This window comes from Elephas maximus, chromosome 4 (genome assembly GCF_024166365.1).
Source record: "Elephas maximus indicus isolate mEleMax1 chromosome 4, mEleMax1 primary haplotype, whole genome shotgun sequence".
Lineage (NCBI taxonomy): Eukaryota > Metazoa > Chordata > Mammalia > Proboscidea > Elephantidae > Elephas > Elephas maximus.
In genome coordinates, this window is record NC_064822.1 from 77,563,446 (window position 1) to 77,585,366 (window position 21,921).

The following is a 21,921-nucleotide window of genomic DNA, read 5'->3' on the forward strand; positions in this document are numbered from 1 at the left end:
AAAGAGATATTTGGCCACAATTTTCTCCTTTAGAATGAGTAAAACATTTTCTCAAGTTAACCCATTGCTTCTGTAAATCACTAACAAACACTCAATCCATTCACCATTTGATCTTTTCCATGATTTTGATATAATTATACAAAGTCTGATGTGATCTAGGATAGTTCTACATATGCTATACATTCCTATATATTCAGCAGATTGTTCCAAACAAACTGGTTTTCTTCCAAATTTTATCAACTGAAAACGTTAATTCTACCCAAAGCAATCTACAAATACAATGCAATTCCAATCCAAATAGCAATAGCATTTCTTAATGAGATGGAAAAACTAATCACTAACTTTATATGGAAAGGAAAGAAGCCCTGGATAAGTAAAACATTATGGAAGAAAAAGAACAAAGTAGGAGGCCCCACACTACCTGATCTCAGAACCTACTACACAGCTATAGTAGTCAAAACAGCCTGGTACTGGTACAATGACAGGCACATTGACCAATGGAACAGAATTGACAACCCAAATGTAAATCCATCTACCTATGGCCACCCGGTTTTTGACAAAGGCCCAAAGTCCATTAAATGGGGAAAAGGCAGTCTTTTTAACAAATGGTGCTGGCAAAACTGAATATCCATCTGTAAAAAAAAAAAAGAAAGAAAGAAATGGGACCTATAACTCACACCATACACAAAAACCAATTCAGAATGGATCTAAGATCTAAATATAAAATCAAAAACTATAATCATGAAAGGAAAAATAGAGTCAACACTAGGAGCCCTAATATATGGCATAAACAGCATTAAAAAAAAAAAACATACAAACCATAATTAACAATACACAAACACCAGAAGTTAAGTAAATGGAATCTCCTAAAATTTAAACAGGGTCATCAAAAGACTTCACCAAAAGAGAAAAAGAGAACCTACAGACTGGGAAAAATTTTTTGACTATGATATACCCAACAAAGGTCTAATCTCTAAAATCTATAGGAAAATCCAACACATCTACAGCAAAAAGACAAATAATACAATTAAAAAAATGGGCAAAGGGTATGAACAGATACTTCATCAAAGAAGTGGTTAATAGACACATGAGGAAATGCTCATCATGATTAGCTATTAAAGAAACACAAATCAAAATTACAATATCATCTCACCCCAATGTTACTGGCATGAATCGAAAAACCAGAAAATAATAAATGTTGGAGAGGTTGAGGGGAGTTTGGACCTCTTATGCACTGCTGGTGAAAATGCAAAATGGTACAACCATTTTGGAAAACAATGCAGCGATTCTTTAAAAAGCTAGAAATAGAAATACCATATGATCTAGCAATTTCACTCCTAGGAATATATCCTAGAGAAATAAGAGCCATCGCATGAATAGACATATGCACACCCATGTTCACTGCAGCATTATTCACAACAGCAAAAAGATGGAAACAACCTAAATGCCCATAAACAGATGAATGGATAAACAAACTATGGTATATATTCACAATGGAATACTATGCAAAAATAAAGAACAGTGATGAATCTGTGAAACATCTAACAACATGGATGAATCTGGAGGGCATTATGCTGAGTGAAATAAGTCAGTCACAAAAAGACAAATACTGTATAAGACTATTATAAAAACTCATTAAAAAGGTTTACACACAGAAACAGCCTTTGATGGTTAAGAGGGAGAGGGTGGTGAGGGAAAAATACTAACTAGATAGCAGATAAGTGGTAACTTGGGGGAAGGGTAAGACAGGACACAATAATTGGGAAGTAAGCACAACTTGACCAGGGCAAAGTTATAGAAGCTGCACAAACACATCCAAATGCCCTGAGAGACCGAGCTACTGGGCTGAGGCTTGGGGACCATGGTCTCAGGGGATGTCTAGCTCAATTGGTGTAACATAACATAAAGAAAATCTCCTACATCTGGCTGTGGTGAGTAGTGACTGGGGTCTTAAAAGCCTGCAAGTAGGCGGAGCCAAGATGGCGAACTAGGCAGACGCTACCTCGGATCCCTCTTACAACAAAGACATGGAAAAACAAGTGAATCGATCACATACATAACAATCTACGAACCCTGAACAACAAACACAGATTTAGAGACGGAGAACGAACTAATAAGGGGAAGCAGCGATTGTTTTCAGAGCCCGGAGGAAGCATACCAGTCAGGTACGGCACAAACACAGAGAGCTGCTCCACCCCGCTGAACTAACCCCGGGAGGGGGACCAGCCGGTTCCGCAGGCGGCGTGGGACGCAGCCGGTAGGAGAAGTGTCCGGGAGGCAGTGACTGGTCTTGGAACGGGGAGAGCAGCGTCCCAGCCGGGGAACCGTCCCGCCGGGATTTGGACTGGACGCAGGTACGGCATAAACACGGAGAGCGGCTCCACCCCCCTGAACTAACCCCGGGAGGGGGCCCAGCCAGTTCGCGAGGGTGGCGTGGGATGCAGCCGGTAGGAGAAGTCCATGGGAGGCAGCGACTGGTATTGGAGTGGGGAGAACAGCGTCCCAGCCGGGACACTCGGTCACGGCACAAGCACGGGGAGCTGCTCCACCCACCTGAACTAACCCCGGGAGGCGGCCCAACCGGTTCACGGAAGTGGCACGGCAACGTGGCTGGAGGGACGAGAAGTCCCCGGGAGGCAGCGACTGATTTTGGAGTCGAGAGTGCACCGTCCCAGCAGGGGAGCCTTGACATTGGGCGTGGGGCTGGCAGCAGAGGATCTGACCTTGACTCCAGCGGGCCAGACCCCCCGGGGGCAATCTCCACACAGCCAGCACACATAGGCGACGCGCCCCGTGGGAATCTTAGATATAATAGTCATTCCAAGCAAGACAAGCAACTCAGGCTATATTCTGAGGTGCAACTGTCCTATCTCTCTGTTCCCTCCCCCACCCTCCCCAGGCGGCTTCATTAACATCCAAATAGGCTGAGCCAGAGGGAGAAATCTGATAGGGATCTGACTGCATTTTTTTTTTAGCAGATTTTCTGGAAAAACTAGTTTCCCAGTGATGGCTCAGAGACAACAATCCATATCAAACCACATAAAGAAGCAGACCATGACAGCTCCTCCAACCCCCCAGACAAAAGAATCAAAATCTTTCCCAAATGAAGATACAATCCTGGAATTATCAGATACAGAATATAAAAAACTAATTTACAGAATGCTTCAAGACATCACAAATGAAATAAGGCAAACTGCAGAAAAAGCCAAGGAACACACGGATAGAACTGTTGAAGAACTCAAAAAGATTATTCAAGAACATAGTGGAAAAATTAATAAGTTGCAAGAATCCATAGAGAGACAGCATGTAGAAATCCAAAAGATTAACAATAAAATTACAGAATTAGACAATGCACTAGGAAGTCAGAGGAGCAGACTCGAGCAATTAGAATGCAGACTGGGACATCTGGAGGACCAGGGAATCAACACCAACATAGCTGGAAAAAAATCAGATAAAAGAATTAAAAAAAATGAAGAAACCCTAAGAATCATGTGGGACTCTATCCAGAAGGATAACCTGTGGGTGATTGGAGTCCCAGAACAGGGAGGGGGGACAGAAAACACAGAGAAAATAGTTGAAGAACTCCTGACAGAAAACTTCCCTGACATCATGAAAGACGAAAGGATATCTATCCAAGATGCTCATCTAAACCCATTTAAGATTGATCCAAAAAGAAAAACACCAAGACATATTATCATCAAACTCGCCAAAACCAAAGATAAACAGAAAATTTTAAAAGCAGCCAGGGAGAAAAGAAAGGTTTCCTTCAAGGGAGAATCAATAAGTTCAGACTACTCAGCAGAAACCATGCAGGCAAGAAGGGAATGGAACGACATATACAGAGCACTGGAGGAGAAAAACTGTCAGCCAAGGATCATATATCCAGCAAAACTCTCTCTGAAATATGAAGGCGAAATTAAGATATTTACAGATAAACACAAGTTTAGAGAATTTGCAAAAACCAAACCAAAGCTACAAGAAATACTAAAGGATATTGTTTGGTCAGAAAACCAATAATATCAGATACCAGCACAACACAAGGTCACAAAACAGAACATCCTGATATCAACTCAAACAGGGAAATCACAAAAACAAACAAATTAAGATTAATTAACAAAAAAAAAAATACACATAACAGGGAATCATGGAAGTCAATAGGTAAAAGATCACAATAATCAAAAAGAGGGACTAAATACAGCAGGCTTTGAACTGCCATATGGAGAGTGATACAAGGCGATATAGAACAATACAAGTTAGGTTTTTACTTAGAAAAATAGGGGTAAATAATAAGGTAACCACAAAAACATATAACAACTCCATAACTCAAGATAAAAGCCAAGAAAAACGTAACGACTCAACTAACATAAAGTCAAACACTATGAAAATGAGGATCTCACAATTTACTAAGAAAAACGTCTCAGCACAAAAAAGTATGTGGAAAAATGAAACTGTCAACAACACACATAAAAAGGCATCAAAATGACAGCACTAAAAACTTATTTATCTATAATTACGCTGAATGTAAATGGACTAAATGCACCAATAAAAAGACAGAGAGTCTCGGACTGGATAAAGAAACACGATCCATCTATATGCTGCCTACAAGGGACACACCTTAGACTTAGAGACACAAACAAACTAAAACTCAAAGGATGGAAAAAAATATATCAAGCAAACAATAAGCAAAAAAGAAGAGGAGTAGCAATATTAATTTCTGACAAAATAGACTTTAGACTTAAATCCACCACAAAGGATAAAGAAGGACACTATATAATGATAAAAGGGACAATTGATCAGGAAGACATAACCATATTAAATATTTATGCACCCAATGACAGGGCTGCAAGATACATAAATCAAATTTTAACAGAACTGAAAAGTGAGATAGACACCTCCACAATTATAGTAGGAGACTTCAACACACCACTTTCGGAGAAGGACAGGACATCCAGTAAGAAGCTCAATAGAGACACGGAAGACCTACTTACAACAATCAACCAACTTGACCTCATTGACTTCTACAGAACTCTCCACCCAACTGCTGCAAAGTATACTTTTTTTTCTAGCGCACATGGAACATTCCCTAGAATAGACCACATATTAGGTCATAAAACAAACCTTTGCAGAGTCCAAAACATCGAAATATTACAAAGCATCTTCTCAGACCACAAGGCAATAAAACTAGAAATCAATAACAGAAAAACTAGGGAAAAGAAATCAAATACTTGGAAAATGAACAATACCCTCCTGAAAAAAGACTGGGTTATAGAAGACATCAAGGAGGGAATAAGGAAATTCATGGAATGCAACGAGAATGAAAATACTTCCTATCAAAACCTCTGGGACACAGCAAAAGCAGTGCTCAGAGGCCAATTTATATCGATAAATGCACACATACAAAAAGAAGGAAGAGCCAAAATATTAATTTGTGTATTTCATTTCCTCCTTATGGGAGATCACACTTTATTCATTTTTACAACCCACAGTTCCTAAGAGGATGCCTTGCACATACTGTAGATTGAATAACGGTTGTTAACTGCTCGGAGAATTTGAAGACTTAAAGCAAGTCCTAAAACATCAATTCTTAAAATGATAAAGTATACTACTTTGTATGCAACCAAAAATCAAAACTGTAACCTAAAAGTAGCTATGTGTTTTGAAATGACACATAATACTTCTTATATTTTAAATGACCAAAATTAAAGCCAATGATAAAAGCAATATTTTCTGATAAAGGGATAAAACAACTTAGCGAATTGCTGCTTAAGCCATGATTCAATAATGAATTTTGTAGAAAGAAGTTTAGAGTATATTGCCAAGTCATAAAGTCATACGTTCTTTACTGAAATTTTACAAGAGAGTCACCTTGTAAGGAAATAAATTCATGTCAAAGACTTGTTGAAAAGCCAGATTCTTAGGAAATGAATAAGTGTAAAGCAATATCTTACGAACGATAATGATTGATCCAGTTCCAACTAATATTTATGAGTGCCTACTGGTACGAGGTACTTTCGCACATATTTTATTTAGCATTCAGAACAATACAGATAACAACATTAACATCCCCATTTTGCAAGTTAAGAAATACAATCAGAGAGACTTTTGACTAGCTGAGTACTACTCAGCTAGGATCTAATAGAGCCAGGAATCTCTAAGCCCATCTATCTTGACAATAATAGCCCTGAGACAGGAAGATTTTGGTCATCAAAGTAAGATTGATTATTGTTCATTTTATTCACTCCAGCAGAAAGGTGTACTGATGAAGTGTAGAAAGATTAGCAAAGGAAGTTGAAGCGAAAGGGTTGGATGTTTGAGAAGCTTAATCTTCAGCTACCCAGAAAATGTAGTTAGGCAATACACTTTCCCTAAACAATCTATACACAAGACTTCAGCCTAAGGCAACAAAGTATTAGCTATTATGGGACCTGTTGTTTTTGTTGTGAGGTGGCACTGAGTCAATTCCAACTCAAAGTGATACCATTTGACAGAGTAGAGCTGCCCCGTATGCTTTTCTAGGCTGTAATTTTTAGGTGAGCAGATCACCAGGTTTTTCTCCTGAGGAGCCACTGTGTGGGTTCCAACTGCCAACCTTTCGGTTAGCAGCTAAGTGCTTAACCATTATGCCACCAGGGTCCTTCATTATAAGGCTTAGGGGAATTATTTTAATATTAAAAATTGTTTATTATGATCATCAGCCTTGCTTATACTTAAACTATACTTATAAAGCACTTGAGTTTATTTTAAAGAGGTTTTTGAAGTAAACTAAACAATCTCCACCACTCTTAATTTTTGTAATTAACATTGTTTTCACAGCCACTCCAAAAGGTTTTGCTAAACCAAGTAGAACTTCAGTCCTGGTCATGTCCAAATAATCATAAGTTGCAATTAATTTCTGCACTTGTCATAATTGTCGAGCATTCCACTTAATGCATTTAAATCTGGTGTGTATTTTACCCAACTGCATATCAAACAACATCTTGAAGAGAATTCAAAGAAACTAGAAAATCACCAAATAATATTTAGTGCATTTTATATATTACCACCCCTATTTTTTTTTATATACTATGTTGGGAAACCCTGGACATGTAGTGGTTAAGAGCTACAGCTGCTGACCAAAAGGTCTGCAGTTCAAATCTACCAGGCACTCCTTGGAAACACTATGGGCAGTTCTTCTCTGTTCTATAGGGTCGCTATAAGTCAGAATCAACTTGACGGCAGGGGGTTTGGCGTTTTTTGTTTTTTGTTTTTTTTTTTTTGGTATATTATGTTGAGCATGAATTTCATTAAATTAGGAAGCACATAGCTGTTTTTCCTTGAATACCTTTTGGGGAAAAAAATTCTACAAGTAAGTCTTTCACAAAAATTTGTGTTCTTCAAATGCAGTATTATCATGAATTGATTAAAATTCTAATAGCTCATAGTAGCGCACAACTACTTGTATTCATAAGAATATCTCTGAAATTCTTTATTTTTACTACAGTCTCTTGAGAAACACAGCTTTCTTTTTTTTTTTTTTTTTGCACTTCCTCTTGGTTTTTGTAAACTTAGGTAGCCAAATCTTCTCGAGAGATTTTTGAGCCAGTTCTCCATGGGTCCCTTGCTTTTTCTGCAGGTCTTCTGAACAGAGGCACAAACTGTATTTCTTCACAACTTTCAAGGAAGTTTGTATAACCAACAGCCTTAGGAGAGATAGTGTCTCCCTCCAGAGCAAAAGGCATGTTTGTTTACTGTTCAAACCCTGGTGGCGTAATGGTTGAGAGCTATGGCTGCTAACCAAAAGGTCAGCAGTTAAAATCTGCCAGACACTCCTTGGAAACCCTATGGGGCAGTTCTACTCTGTCCTATAGGGTCTCTGTGTGTCAGAATCGACTCAACAGCAATGGGTTTGGTTTGTTTTATTTATATATATATAAAATAAAGATAATGAACCCTCCAGGGCAAAGATCCGACAGGCCTGCTGCCCAAAATATAAGAGCTGGGTTCCTAGAGCTTAAGGCTCTTCTCCTGTAACACAACCTGCTGATTGTGCAGGTGTCACCTGACTCTCCTAAGGTCACCCTTTGGGATTTGGGATGTGGGGAACTATCTTTTGTCTCAGACCCAGGAATCTGTCTACTATCACTATCCATGAAACTATGGTAGGCTAACTTGTTAACTTGAAAGTAGGGTAAAATCTGATACTTCACAGTTTGTGATGGTGGTAACTACTTAAACATAGATTAGCAATCTGACTACACACTCCTCAAAAGCCAAAATTATATTTAGGCTCTCTTTCTTCCTAACTATCTAGATTGGCCAGTCAGGCATTTTTACCTGATTCCCCAAGAAACGTACCATCCTCCTACTCCAAAACTCAGCTAAGACATTTGACTTTTTCTTGTTTTATTCAAGATCCTTCCCTCTGTCCTCTAGTAACAGAATTGAGCCAGGTTCCTCTCCTACTAGTCCTTCTTTAGGCAAAGAGATATTTGGCCACAATTTTCTCCTTTAGAATGAGTAAAACATTTTCTCAAGTTAACCCATTGCTTCTGTAAATCACTAACAAACACTCAATCCATTCACCATTTGATCTTTTCCATGATTTTGATATAATTATACAAAGTCTGATGTGATCTAGGATAGTTCTACATATGCTATACATTCCTATATATTCAGCAGATTGTTCCAAACAAACTGGTTTTCTTCCAAATTTTATCAACTGAAAACGTTAATTCTACCCAAAGCAATCTACAAATACAATGCAATTCCAATCCAAATAGCAATAGCATTTCTTAATGAGATGGAAAAACTAATCACTAACTTTATATGGAAAGGAAAGAAGCCCTGGATAAGTAAAACATTATGGAAGAAAAAGAACAAAGTAGGAGGCCCCACACTACCTGATCTCAGAACCTACTACACAGCTATAGTAGTCAAAACAGCCTGGTACTGGTACAATGACAGGCACATTGACCAATGGAACAGAATTGACAACCCAAATGTAAATCCATCTACCTATGGCCACCCGGTTTTTGACAAAGGCCCAAAGTCCATTAAATGGGGAAAAGGCAGTCTTTTTAACAAATGGTGCTGGCAAAACTGAATATCCATCTGTAAAAAAAAAAAAGAAAGAAAGAAATGGGACCTATAACTCACACCATACACAAAAACCAATTCAGAATGGATCTAAGATCTAAATATAAAATCAAAAACTATAATCATGAAAGGAAAAATAGAGTCAACACTAGGAGCCCTAATATATGGCATAAACAGCATTAAAAAAAAAAAACATACAAACCATAATTAACAATACACAAACACCAGAAGTTAAGTAAATGGAATCTCCTAAAATTTAAACAGGGTCATCAAAAGACTTCACCAAAAGAGAAAAAGAGAACCTACAGACTGGGAAAAATTTTTTGACTATGATATACCCAACAAAGGTCTAATCTCTAAAATCTATAGGAAAATCCAACACATCTACAGCAAAAAGACAAATAATACAATTAAAAAAATGGGCAAAGGGTATGAACAGATACTTCATCAAAGAAGTGGTTAATAGACACATGAGGAAATGCTCATCATGATTAGCTATTAAAGAAACACAAATCAAAATTACAATATCATCTCACCCCAATGTTACTGGCATGAATCGAAAAACCAGAAAATAATAAATGTTGGAGAGGTTGAGGGGAGTTTGGACCTCTTATGCACTGCTGGTGAAAATGCAAAATGGTACAACCATTTTGGAAAACAATGCAGCGATTCTTTAAAAAGCTAGAAATAGAAATACCATATGATCTAGCAATTTCACTCCTAGGAATATATCCTAGAGAAATAAGAGCCATCGCATGAATAGACATATGCACACCCATGTTCACTGCAGCATTATTCACAACAGCAAAAAGATGGAAACAACCTAAATGCCCATAAACAGATGAATGGATAAACAAACTATGGTATATATTCACAATGGAATACTATGCAAAAATAAAGAACAGTGATGAATCTGTGAAACATCTAACAACATGGATGAATCTGGAGGGCATTATGCTGAGTGAAATAAGTCAGTCACAAAAAGACAAATACTGTATAAGACTATTATAAAAACTCATTAAAAAGGTTTACACACAGAAACAGCCTTTGATGGTTAAGAGGGAGAGGGTGGTGAGGGAAAAATACTAACTAGATAGCAGATAAGTGGTAACTTGGGGGAAGGGTAAGACAGGACACAATAATTGGGAAGTAAGCACAACTTGACCAGGGCAAAGTTATAGAAGCTGCACAAACACATCCAAATGCCCTGAGAGACCGAGCTACTGGGCTGAGGCTTGGGGACCATGGTCTCAGGGGATGTCTAGCTCAATTGGTGTAACATAACATAAAGAAAATCTCCTACATCTGGCTGTGGTGAGTAGTGACTGGGGTCTTAAAAGCCTGCAAGTAGGCGGAGCCAAGATGGCGAACTAGGCAGACGCTACCTCGGATCCCTCTTACAACAAAGACATGGAAAAACAAGTGAATCGATCACATACATAACAATCTACGAACCCTGAACAACAAACACAGATTTAGAGACGGAGAACGAACTAATAAGGGGAAGCAGCGATTGTTTTCAGAGCCCGGAGGAAGCATACCAGTCAGGTACGGCACAAACACAGAGAGCTGCTCCACCCCGCTGAACTAACCCCGGGAGGGGGACCAGCCGGTTCCGCAGGCGGCGTGGGACGCAGCCGGTAGGAGAAGTGTCCGGGAGGCAGTGACTGGTCTTGGAACGGGGAGAGCAGCGTCCCAGCCGGGGAACCGTCCCGCCGGGATTTGGACTGGACGCAGGTACGGCATAAACACGGAGAGCGGCTCCACCCCCCTGAACTAACCCCGGGAGGGGGCCCAGCCAGTTCGCGAGGGTGGCGTGGGATGCAGCCGGTAGGAGAAGTCCATGGGAGGCAGCGACTGGTATTGGAGTGGGGAGAACAGCGTCCCAGCCGGGACACTCGGTCACGGCACAAGCACGGGGAGCTGCTCCACCCACCTGAACTAACCCCGGGAGGCGGCCCAACCGGTTCACGGAAGTGGCACGGCAACGTGGCTGGAGGGACGAGAAGTCCCCGGGAGGCAGCGACTGATTTTGGAGTCGAGAGTGCACCGTCCCAGCAGGGGAGCCTTGACATTGGGCGTGGGGCTGGCAGCAGAGGATCTGACCTTGACTCCAGCGGGCCAGACCCCCCGGGGGCAATCTCCACACAGCCAGCACACATAGGCGACGCGCCCCGTGGGAATCTTAGATATAATAGTCATTCCAAGCAAGACAAGCAACTCAGGCTATATTCTGAGGTGCAACTGTCCTATCTCTCTGTTCCCTCCCCCACCCTCCCCAGGCGGCTTCATTAACATCCAAATAGGCTGAGCCAGAGGGAGAAATCTGATAGGGATCTGACTGCATTTTTTTTTTAGCAGATTTTCTGGAAAAACTAGTTTCCCAGTGATGGCTCAGAGACAACAATCCATATCAAACCACATAAAGAAGCAGACCATGACAGCTCCTCCAACCCCCCAGACAAAAGAATCAAAATCTTTCCCAAATGAAGATACAATCCTGGAATTATCAGATACAGAATATAAAAAACTAATTTACAGAATGCTTCAAGACATCACAAATGAAATAAGGCAAACTGCAGAAAAAGCCAAGGAACACACGGATAGAACTGTTGAAGAACTCAAAAAGATTATTCAAGAACATAGTGGAAAAATTAATAAGTTGCAAGAATCCATAGAGAGACAGCATGTAGAAATCCAAAAGATTAACAATAAAATTACAGAATTAGACAATGCACTAGGAAGTCAGAGGAGCAGACTCGAGCAATTAGAATGCAGACTGGGACATCTGGAGGACCAGGGAATCAACACCAACATAGCTGGAAAAAAATCAGATAAAAGAATTAAAAAAAATGAAGAAACCCTAAGAATCATGTGGGACTCTATCCAGAAGGATAACCTGTGGGTGATTGGAGTCCCAGAACAGGGAGGGGGGACAGAAAACACAGAGAAAATAGTTGAAGAACTCCTGACAGAAAACTTCCCTGACATCATGAAAGACGAAAGGATATCTATCCAAGATGCTCATCTAAACCCATTTAAGATTGATCCAAAAAGAAAAACACCAAGACATATTATCATCAAACTCGCCAAAACCAAAGATAAACAGAAAATTTTAAAAGCAGCCAGGGAGAAAAGAAAGGTTTCCTTCAAGGGAGAATCAATAAGTTCAGACTACTCAGCAGAAACCATGCAGGCAAGAAGGGAATGGAACGACATATACAGAGCACTGGAGGAGAAAAACTGTCAGCCAAGGATCATATATCCAGCAAAACTCTCTCTGAAATATGAAGGCGAAATTAAGATATTTACAGATAAACACAAGTTTAGAGAATTTGCAAAAACCAAACCAAAGCTACAAGAAATACTAAAGGATATTGTTTGGTCAGAAAACCAATAATATCAGATACCAGCACAACACAAGGTCACAAAACAGAACATCCTGATATCAACTCAAACAGGGAAATCACAAAAACAAACAAATTAAGATTAATTAACAAAAAAAAAAATACACATAACAGGGAATCATGGAAGTCAATAGGTAAAAGATCACAATAATCAAAAAGAGGGACTAAATACAGCAGGCTTTGAACTGCCATATGGAGAGTGATACAAGGCGATATAGAACAATACAAGTTAGGTTTTTACTTAGAAAAATAGGGGTAAATAATAAGGTAACCACAAAAACATATAACAACTCCATAACTCAAGATAAAAGCCAAGAAAAACGTAACGACTCAACTAACATAAAGTCAAACACTATGAAAATGAGGATCTCACAATTTACTAAGAAAAACGTCTCAGCACAAAAAAGTATGTGGAAAAATGAAACTGTCAACAACACACATAAAAAGGCATCAAAATGACAGCACTAAAAACTTATTTATCTATAATTACGCTGAATGTAAATGGACTAAATGCACCAATAAAAAGACAGAGAGTCTCGGACTGGATAAAGAAACACGATCCATCTATATGCTGCCTACAAGGGACACACCTTAGACTTAGAGACACAAACAAACTAAAACTCAAAGGATGGAAAAAAATATATCAAGCAAACAATAAGCAAAAAAGAAGAGGAGTAGCAATATTAATTTCTGACAAAATAGACTTTAGACTTAAATCCACCACAAAGGATAAAGAAGGACACTATATAATGATAAAAGGGACAATTGATCAGGAAGACATAACCATATTAAATATTTATGCACCCAATGACAGGGCTGCAAGATACATAAATCAAATTTTAACAGAACTGAAAAGTGAGATAGACACCTCCACAATTATAGTAGGAGACTTCAACACACCACTTTCGGAGAAGGACAGGACATCCAGTAAGAAGCTCAATAGAGACACGGAAGACCTACTTACAACAATCAACCAACTTGACCTCATTGACTTCTACAGAACTCTCCACCCAACTGCTGCAAAGTATACTTTTTTTTCTAGCGCACATGGAACATTCCCTAGAATAGACCACATATTAGGTCATAAAACAAACCTTTGCAGAGTCCAAAACATCGAAATATTACAAAGCATCTTCTCAGACCACAAGGCAATAAAACTAGAAATCAATAACAGAAAAACTAGGGAAAAGAAATCAAATACTTGGAAAATGAACAATACCCTCCTGAAAAAAGACTGGGTTATAGAAGACATCAAGGAGGGAATAAGGAAATTCATAGAATGCAACGAGAATGAAAATACTTCCTATCAAAACCTCTGGGACACAGCAAAAGCAGTGCTCAGAGGCCAATTTATATCGATAAATGCACACATACATAAAGAAGAAAGAGCCAAAATCAGAGAACTGTCCCTACAACTTGAACAAATAGAAACTGAGCAACAAAAGAACCCATCAGGCACCAGAAGAAAACAAATAATAAAAATTAGAGCTGAACTAAATGAATTAGAGAACAGAAAAACAATTGAAAGAATTAACAAAGCCAAAAGCTCGTTCTCTGAAAAAAATAACAAAATTGATAAACCATTGGCTAGACTGACTAAAGAAATACAGGAAAGGAAACAAATAACCCGAATAAGAAACGAGAAGGACCACATCACAACAGAACCAAATGAAATTAAAAGAATCATTTCAGGTTATTATGAAAAATTGTACTCTAACAAATTTGAAACCTAGAAGAAATGGATGAATTCCTGGAAAAACACTACCTACCTAAACTAACACATTCAGAAGTAGAACAACTAAATAGACCCATAACAAAAAAAAGAGATTGAAACGGTAATCAAAAAACTCCCAACAAAAAAAAGCCCTGGCCCGGATGGCTTCACTGCAGAGTTCTACCAAACTTTCAGAGAAGAGTTAACACCACTACTTCTGAAGGTATTCCAAAGCATAGAAAATGACGGAATACTACCCAACTCATTCTATGAAGCCACCATCTCCCTGATACCAAAACCAGGTAAAGACATTACAAAAAAAGAAAATTATAGACCTATATCCCTCATGAATATAGATGCAAAAATCCTCAACAAAATTCTAGCCAATAGAATCCAACAACACATCAAAAAAGTAATTCACCATGATCAAGTGGTATTTATACCAGGTATGCAAGGCTGGTTTAATATCAGAAAAACCATTAATGTAATCCATCACATAAATAAAACAAAAGACAAAAACCACATGATCTTATCAATTGATGCAGAAAAGGCATTTGACAAAGTCCAACACCCATTTATGATAAAAACTCTTACCAAAATAGGAATTGAAGGAAAATTCCTCAACATAATAAAGGGCATCTATGCAAAGCCAACAGCCAATATCACTCTAAATGGAGAGAACCTGAAAGCATTTCCCTTGAGAACGGGAACCAGAAAAGGATGCCCTTTATCACCGCTCTTATTCAACATGGTGCTGGAAGTCCTAGCCAGGGCAATTAGGCTAGACAAAGAAATAAAAGGTATCCGGATTGGCACGGAGGAAGTAAAGTTATCACTATTTGCAGATGACGTGATTATATACACAGAAAACCCTAAGGAATCCTCCAGAAAACTACTGAAACTAATAGAAGAGTTTGGCAGAGTCTCAGGTTATAAAATAAACATACAAAAATCACTTGGATTCCTCTACATCAACAAAAAGAACACCGAAGAGGAAATAACCAAATCAACACCATTCACAGTAGCCCCCAAGAAGATAAGATACTTAGGAATAAATCTTACCAAGGATGTAAAAGACCTATACAAAGAAAACTACAAAGCTCTACTACAAGAAATTCAAAAGGACATACTTAAGTGGAAAAACATACCTTGCTCATGGATAGGAAGACTTAACATAGTAAAAATGTCTATTCTACCAAAAGCCATCTATACATTTAACGCACTTCCGATCCAAATTCCAATGTCATATTTTAAGGGGATAGAGAAACAAATCACCAATTTCATATGGAAGGGAAAGAAGCCCCAGATAAGCAAAGCACTACTGAAAAAGAAGAAGAAAGTGGGAGGCCTCACTCTACCTGATTTCAGAACCTATTATACAGCCACAGTAGTCAAAACAGCCTGGTACTGGTACAACAGGCACATAGACCAATGGAACAGAATTGAGAACCCAGACATAGATTCATCCACGTATGAGCAGCTGATATTTGACAAAGGACCAGTGTCAATTAATTGGGGAAAAGATAGCCTTTTTAACAAATGGTACTGGCATAACTGGATATCCATTTGCAAAAAAATGAAACAGGACCCATACCTTACACCATGCGCAAAAACTAACTCCAAGTGGATCAAAGACCTAAACATAAAGACTAAAACGATAAAAATCATGGAAGAAAAAATAGGATCTACCCTAGGAGCCCTGATACAAGGCATAAACAGAATACAAAACATTACCAAAAATGATGAAGAGAAACCCGATAACTGGGAGCTCCTAAAAATCAAACACCTATGCTCATCTAAAGACTTCACCAAAAGAGTAAAAAGACCACCTACAGACTGGGAAAGAATTTTCAGCTATGACATCTCCGACCAGCGCCTGATCTCTAAAATCTACATGATTCTGTCAAAACTCAACCACAAAAAGACAAACAACCCAATCAAGAAGTGGGCAAAGGATATGAACGCACATTTCACTAAAGAAGATATTCAGGCAGCCAAAAGATACATGAGAAAATGCTCCCGGTCATTAGCCATTAGAGAAATGCAAATTAAAACTACGATGAGATTCCATCTCACACCAGCAAGGCTAGCATTAATCCAAAAAACACAAAATAATAAATGTTGGAGAGGCTGCGGAGAGATTGGAACTCTCATACACTGCTGGTGGGAATGTAAAATGGTACAACCACTTTGGAAATCTATCTGGCGTTATCTTAAACAGTTAGAAATAGAACTACCATACAACCCAGAAATCCCACTCCTGGGAATATACCCTAGAGACACAAGAGCCTTCACACAAACAGATATATGCACACCCATGTTTATTGCAGCTCTGTTTACAATAGCAAAAAGTTGGAAGCAGCCAAGGTGTCCATCAAAGGATGAATGGGTAAATAAATTGTGGTATATTCACACAATGGAATACTACGCATCGATAAAGAACAGTGACGAATCTCTGAAACATTTCATAACATGGAGGAACCTGGAAGGCATTATGCTGAGCGAAATGAGTCAGAGGCAAAAGGACAAATATTGTATAAGACCACTATTATAAGATCTTGAGAAATAGTAAACCTGAGAAGAACACATACTTTTGTGGTTACGAGGGGGGGAGGGAGGGAGGGTGGGAGAGGGTTTTTTATCGATTAATCGGTAGATAAGAACTGCTTTAGGTGAAGGAAAAGACAACACTCAATACATGGAAGGTCAGCTCAATTGGACTGGACCAAAAGCAAAGAAGTTTCCGGGATAAAATGAATGCTTCAAAGGTCAGCGGAGCAAGCGCGGGGGTCTGGGGAACATGGTTTGAGGGGACTTCTAAGTCAATTGGCAAAATAATTCTATTATGAAATCATTCTGCATCCCACTTTGAAATGTGGCATCTGGGGTCTTAAATGCTAACAAGCGGCCATCTAAGATGCATCAATTGGTCTCAACCCACCTGGAGCAAAGGAAAATGAAGAACACCAAGGCCCCACGACAACTAAGAGCCCAAGAGACAGAAAGGGCCACATGAACCAGAGACCTACATCATCCTGAGACCAGAAGAACTAGTTGGTGCCAGGCCACAATAGATGACTGCCCTGACAGGGAGCACAGCAGAGGACCCCTGAGGGAGCAGGAGATCAGTGGGATACAGACCCCAAATTCTCATAAAAAGACCAAACTTAATGGTCTGACTGAGACTAGAGGAATCCCAGCGGCCATGGTCCCCAGACCTTCTGTTGGCACAGGACAGGAACCATCCCCGAAGACAACTCATCAGACATGAAAGGGACTGGTCAGCGGGTGCGAGAGAGACGCTGATGAAGAGTGAGCTAATTATATCAGGTGGACACTCGAGATTGTGTTGGCAACTCTTGTCTGGAGGGGGGATGGGAGGATAGAGAGAGAGGGAAGCCGGCAAAATTGTCAAGAAAGGAGAGACTGAAAGGGCTGACTCAAGAGGGGGAGAGCAAGTGGGAGTAGGGAGTGAGATGTATGTAAACTTATATGTGACAGACTGATTGGATTTGTAAACGTTCACTTGAAGCTTAATAAAAGTTAATAATAAAAAAAAAAAAAAGCCTGCAAGTGGCTATCTAAGATGCATCTACTGGCCTCATACTGGCTGGAGCAAAGGAGAATGAAGAAGACCAAAGACCCAAGGGAAAGATTAGTCCATAGGACCACAACTACCACAACCTCCACCAGACTGAGCCCAGAACAACTAGATGATGCCCGGTTACCACCACCAACTGCTCTGGCAGAGATCACAATAGAGGGTCCCAGACAGAGTGGGAGAAAACTGTGAAACAAAATCAAATTCACACACACAGGAAAAAAAAAAAAAAACAGGCTTGCTGGCCTGACAGAGACCAGAGAAACCCCAAGAGAATGGCCCCCAAACACCTTTTTAACTCAGTGCTGAAGTCACTCCTGAGGTTCACCCTTCAGCCAAAGATTAGACAGATCTATGGGGCCAACAATAACACACGTGAGGGACATGCTTCATGGTTCAATCATGTATACGAGACTAATAGGTACACCAGCCCAGAAGGAAAGACAAGAAAGCAAGAAGGGACAGGAAAATTGTAGGAATGGAAACAGGAAATCTGGGGTGGAGAAGGGGAGAGGGTTGCCACATCATGGAGTTGGCAGCCAATGTCACAAAACAATTTATGTATCAACTGTTTAATAAATTTAATGAGAAACTACTTAAATTTTCACCTAAATCATAATACAAAAATATGAAATGCAAAAAAAAATTTTTTTGTCAACTATTTCTATCCCCTAGCTAAATTATCTCCATATTGATTGCAAATATATGTAGCATAATGAAATACTTTAATTCTTAAAAGATTAGTTTTTCGTATGTATTTTCTGCAGAAACCATACAAAGTCCAAGTAGCTACTGACGTTTATGTATATTGGATTAAGTCCTACCTAGGGTAGAGGTGGGAGGCAGATATCATCTCACCTGAAAAATATATTTCACATGAGTAATATCACACCGGATATCTAATTTTCCAAGCAATTTCACAGTTTTTTCTAGGTTAATTTTTCCACCTCTAAAATCTTCCTGAATCTTTGATAAAAACCATGTATGAAGCACAAAAAAGAAGTTAAGGAAATTCTCACAGAAAGTGATTAAGTATTTTAAATGTCTAAAATAATATTTGATCCCTCTTTAGTTTTCTTTGAAGTATTTTTTTTATTTTTAAAAGATTCCTATGTTGTGCACAATTAAAGGACAAGATAATTTGATGATAAGTAATATTTAAGATAAGCATAAAATCGAGCAGTTACAATTCTGTAATAAATAAAAATTATAGGAAAAGAATAAAAATTGAAAAATCGAGAAATAGTGTTATTACTCAGGAAATACATTAAAACATTACTACAGTCTATTCCCTGAAGACATGGACTTGGGAGGCACTAGAACTTTAGAAACCTCCACATCATCTGAGCTCTCTCAGGCTCAGTTCCCTCAAATGAAAAGTGAGTATATCAATACCTACTCTTAGAAAAGGTGGGGCATTAAATGAGTCCTTAACATGTCATTGAACAGTTTCTACTATTGAATGTTCAATAAATAGTAACTATTATTATTATCACTATAATATAAATTGTTACTATTATATTGACAGATGTCCCATTCCAGCTATACACATACCAAAAAAAAAAAAAAATTTAAGCACCATCAAAAAGGAGTTAACAATATCACAGTGATTTTACATTTGATGCGACAGAGAAAAGTGAAATAATCAGTTACTAATCATCAAGATAAACTACAAAAATTGGGACACTTCAATTTGAAAGGCTAAGGCTGAGATGAAATAATATGATAATGTATTTAAAAAATAATGGAACGTATAGGTAAAAATTGTTCAAAAATCCACTCAATTTTAGATTGTTAGAACTAACAAGAAGCCCTGAAATTCAATGGCTATGACTTAACATTGCCAAGCTTATGTTTCCTTAAAAAAAAAAAAAAAAATACAGGAAGCTAGGGAAAGTCAGAAAAGCTCCAGAGAGATGTAGAAGGAAGTAGTTTATACTTAAATGAGAGGAGCTTAAGTTCAGAATTCTTCAGAAAGAATGAGAAAAGCAAGTGAAGAGTGTAAATTAAGAGAATGAAGAGGATAAGGGAACAGAAAGGACTTCGGAGTGGATATTTGTTCTCCATAATTTCATGACCTGTTGTACCGTTTCTCCTCTCTTTGAAGTTTCGCCCTATTATGTTGTCACGGGATCCAAATATAATTAAATCTGCCCTGGAATTTCTTGATACTCATCGGCTGTTGCCACTGCCACCTCTTTTCTAGGATGAAAGCAGAGAACAGACAGTGGTTTGTTGCCATTGTTCTTTGGAGCTAGCTCACCCTGAATTCCCACAGAACCAGTACAAAAGATATGAACCCTCAGTGACCTGCCCGCCGCACTTTCTGGCTCCTTTCTTATGTTCTGACCATCTACAAATCCAAAATGTTTATAGATGCAGCACCCCCTGCTAGCTGACATTTTTTTCCATGAACTGGCATTGTATCTCACTTTATTTTTACTTTTTTTGTTTAAACCCCACAAACCTTTCATCATAATGTGCTTCCAGTGGCTTTGGGGCAGCTATTCTGAGGGTCTGAGTACAAACCAACTCCATTATGGTCCCTGCAGGTGCAAAATGCTGTCAAACTCTCTCTAGGAACTCTGGGCTGCTTTTCTCCTTCCCTGACAAGATAGAACACAGAGAGACACACCACTTTTGAAGAAGCCTGTTCAGGAAGCTTAGCTTTTAAAATCTTCGAAATATGATTAGCTGGCTGGCTGGGCACCACGCTGTCAGGTGACTGTCATTTTTTTTTTTTTTTCTCTCTGTTCGAACACCCATTGTGATATCAAAAGTTCCAGCCTTCATAGGGGAAGCTTCTTTATGATGTCATCAGGAGACTCAGAGCCTACTAGACTGCCTGTTTTGATGGTTGAGCATAACCTTAAGCCTGAATGTTTAACACCTTGATGGGAAAGGTGTCTCATGGAATGTTTTCTCATTCCTTGGAGCACTCTTTATTTCAGAAGCTTTGCTTCTGCTGCAATCAAACATGTCACTTACCGTTCTGAGTAGAAGACAGAAAGAAAAAGTAATCCGCAGACTGCTAATACAGGCTCCTCCAGGGGAATTTGTAAATGCCTTTGATGATCTCTGTCTGCTTATCCGTGATGAAAAACTTATGCACCATCAAGGTGAGTGTGCAGGCCACCAACATTGCCAAAAATATTCTGTACCACTCTGCATCGATGGCAATCCAGTACTCCTGTCTCACCACAATGTAGTGGGGGACTACCGATTTTTTGACTATCAAAGCAAACTTTCTTTCAAGTTTGACCTGCTTCAAAATCAGTTAAAAGACATCCAAAGTCACGGTATCATTCGGAATGAGACAGAATACCTGAGAACTGTTGTTCTGTGTGCTTTGAAACTGTACGTGAATGATCACTTTCCACGTGGAAATTGCAACGTGTTGAGAAAAACTGTGAAAAATAAGGAGTTCTTGATAGCATGCATTGAAGATCACAACTACGAATCGGGAGATTACTGGAACGCCCTTTGGAAATCTAAGTGGATTTTCCAAATAAATCCATTTCTGACCCAAGTAACAGGAAGAATTTTTGTGCAAGCTCACTATTTCAGGTGTGTCAACCTTCATGTTAAAATCTCCAAGGACCTCAAAGAAAGCTTGGAAGTAGTTAACCAAGCTCAACTGGCTCTAAATTTTGCTAGGCTCGTGGAAGAACAGGAGAATAAATTTCAAACTGCAGTCTTAGAAGAATTACAGGAGCTATCTAATGAGGCCTTGAGGAAAATTCTACGAAGAGACCTCCCAGTGACCCGCACTCTTATCGACTGGCAGAGGATACTCTCTGACTTGAATCTGGTGATGTATCCTAAATTAGGATATGTCATTTATTCAAGAAGTGTCTTATGCAACTGGATAATATAAAGAATTGCTCCTGGTAATTGTCTTGACCTTGGCTTGGTTGTGTTTCTGGGGAATGGCTATTTACTTTCCTACAGTTGAGCAGCCCCAAGTGATACCTATGACTCAGCGAGTGCAAATGTAACAGGGAAAAATGTAAGGTGTAATTTTATTTAAGGAATATTTACCCATAAGGCAAGAAAGAGCGGCACAAATGTGTTCCATGATAGTGACCATGATAAATGCAGAGACATTTATTAAAATTTAAGGC

The 21,921-nt window shown here is 39.0% G+C and overlaps 2 protein-coding genes across 2 annotated transcripts in view; one reads left to right on the top strand and one right to left on the bottom strand.

Annotated features, from left to right (window-relative positions):
- The window catches only part of PLCZ1 (phospholipase C zeta 1), a 74,711-nt gene extending 55,927 nt beyond the window's left edge, over window positions 1–18,784 (bottom strand). The window contains exon 1 of the mRNA XM_049882570.1: window positions 18,656–18,784. The gene's annotated coding sequence lies outside the window, so the exon portion shown is untranslated. The remainder of the gene's footprint in view (window positions 1–18,655) is intronic.
- A 1,990-nt stretch (window positions 18,785–20,774) lies between these two features.
- Window positions 20,775–21,674, top strand: CAPZA3 (capping actin protein of muscle Z-line subunit alpha 3). Its single transcript, XM_049881512.1, has one exon. The coding sequence runs from the start codon at window positions 20,775–20,777 to the stop codon at window positions 21,672–21,674; it is 900 nt and encodes a 299-aa protein (XP_049737469.1).
- Window positions 21,675–21,921: the final 247 nt, after the last annotated feature.

What these genes read in the sequence shown, in the direction of transcription:
- CAPZA3 (XM_049881512.1), top strand. Translation starts at nt 20,775, where the DNA reads ATGTCACTTACCGTTCTGAGTAGAAGACAGAAAGAAAAAGTAATCCGC.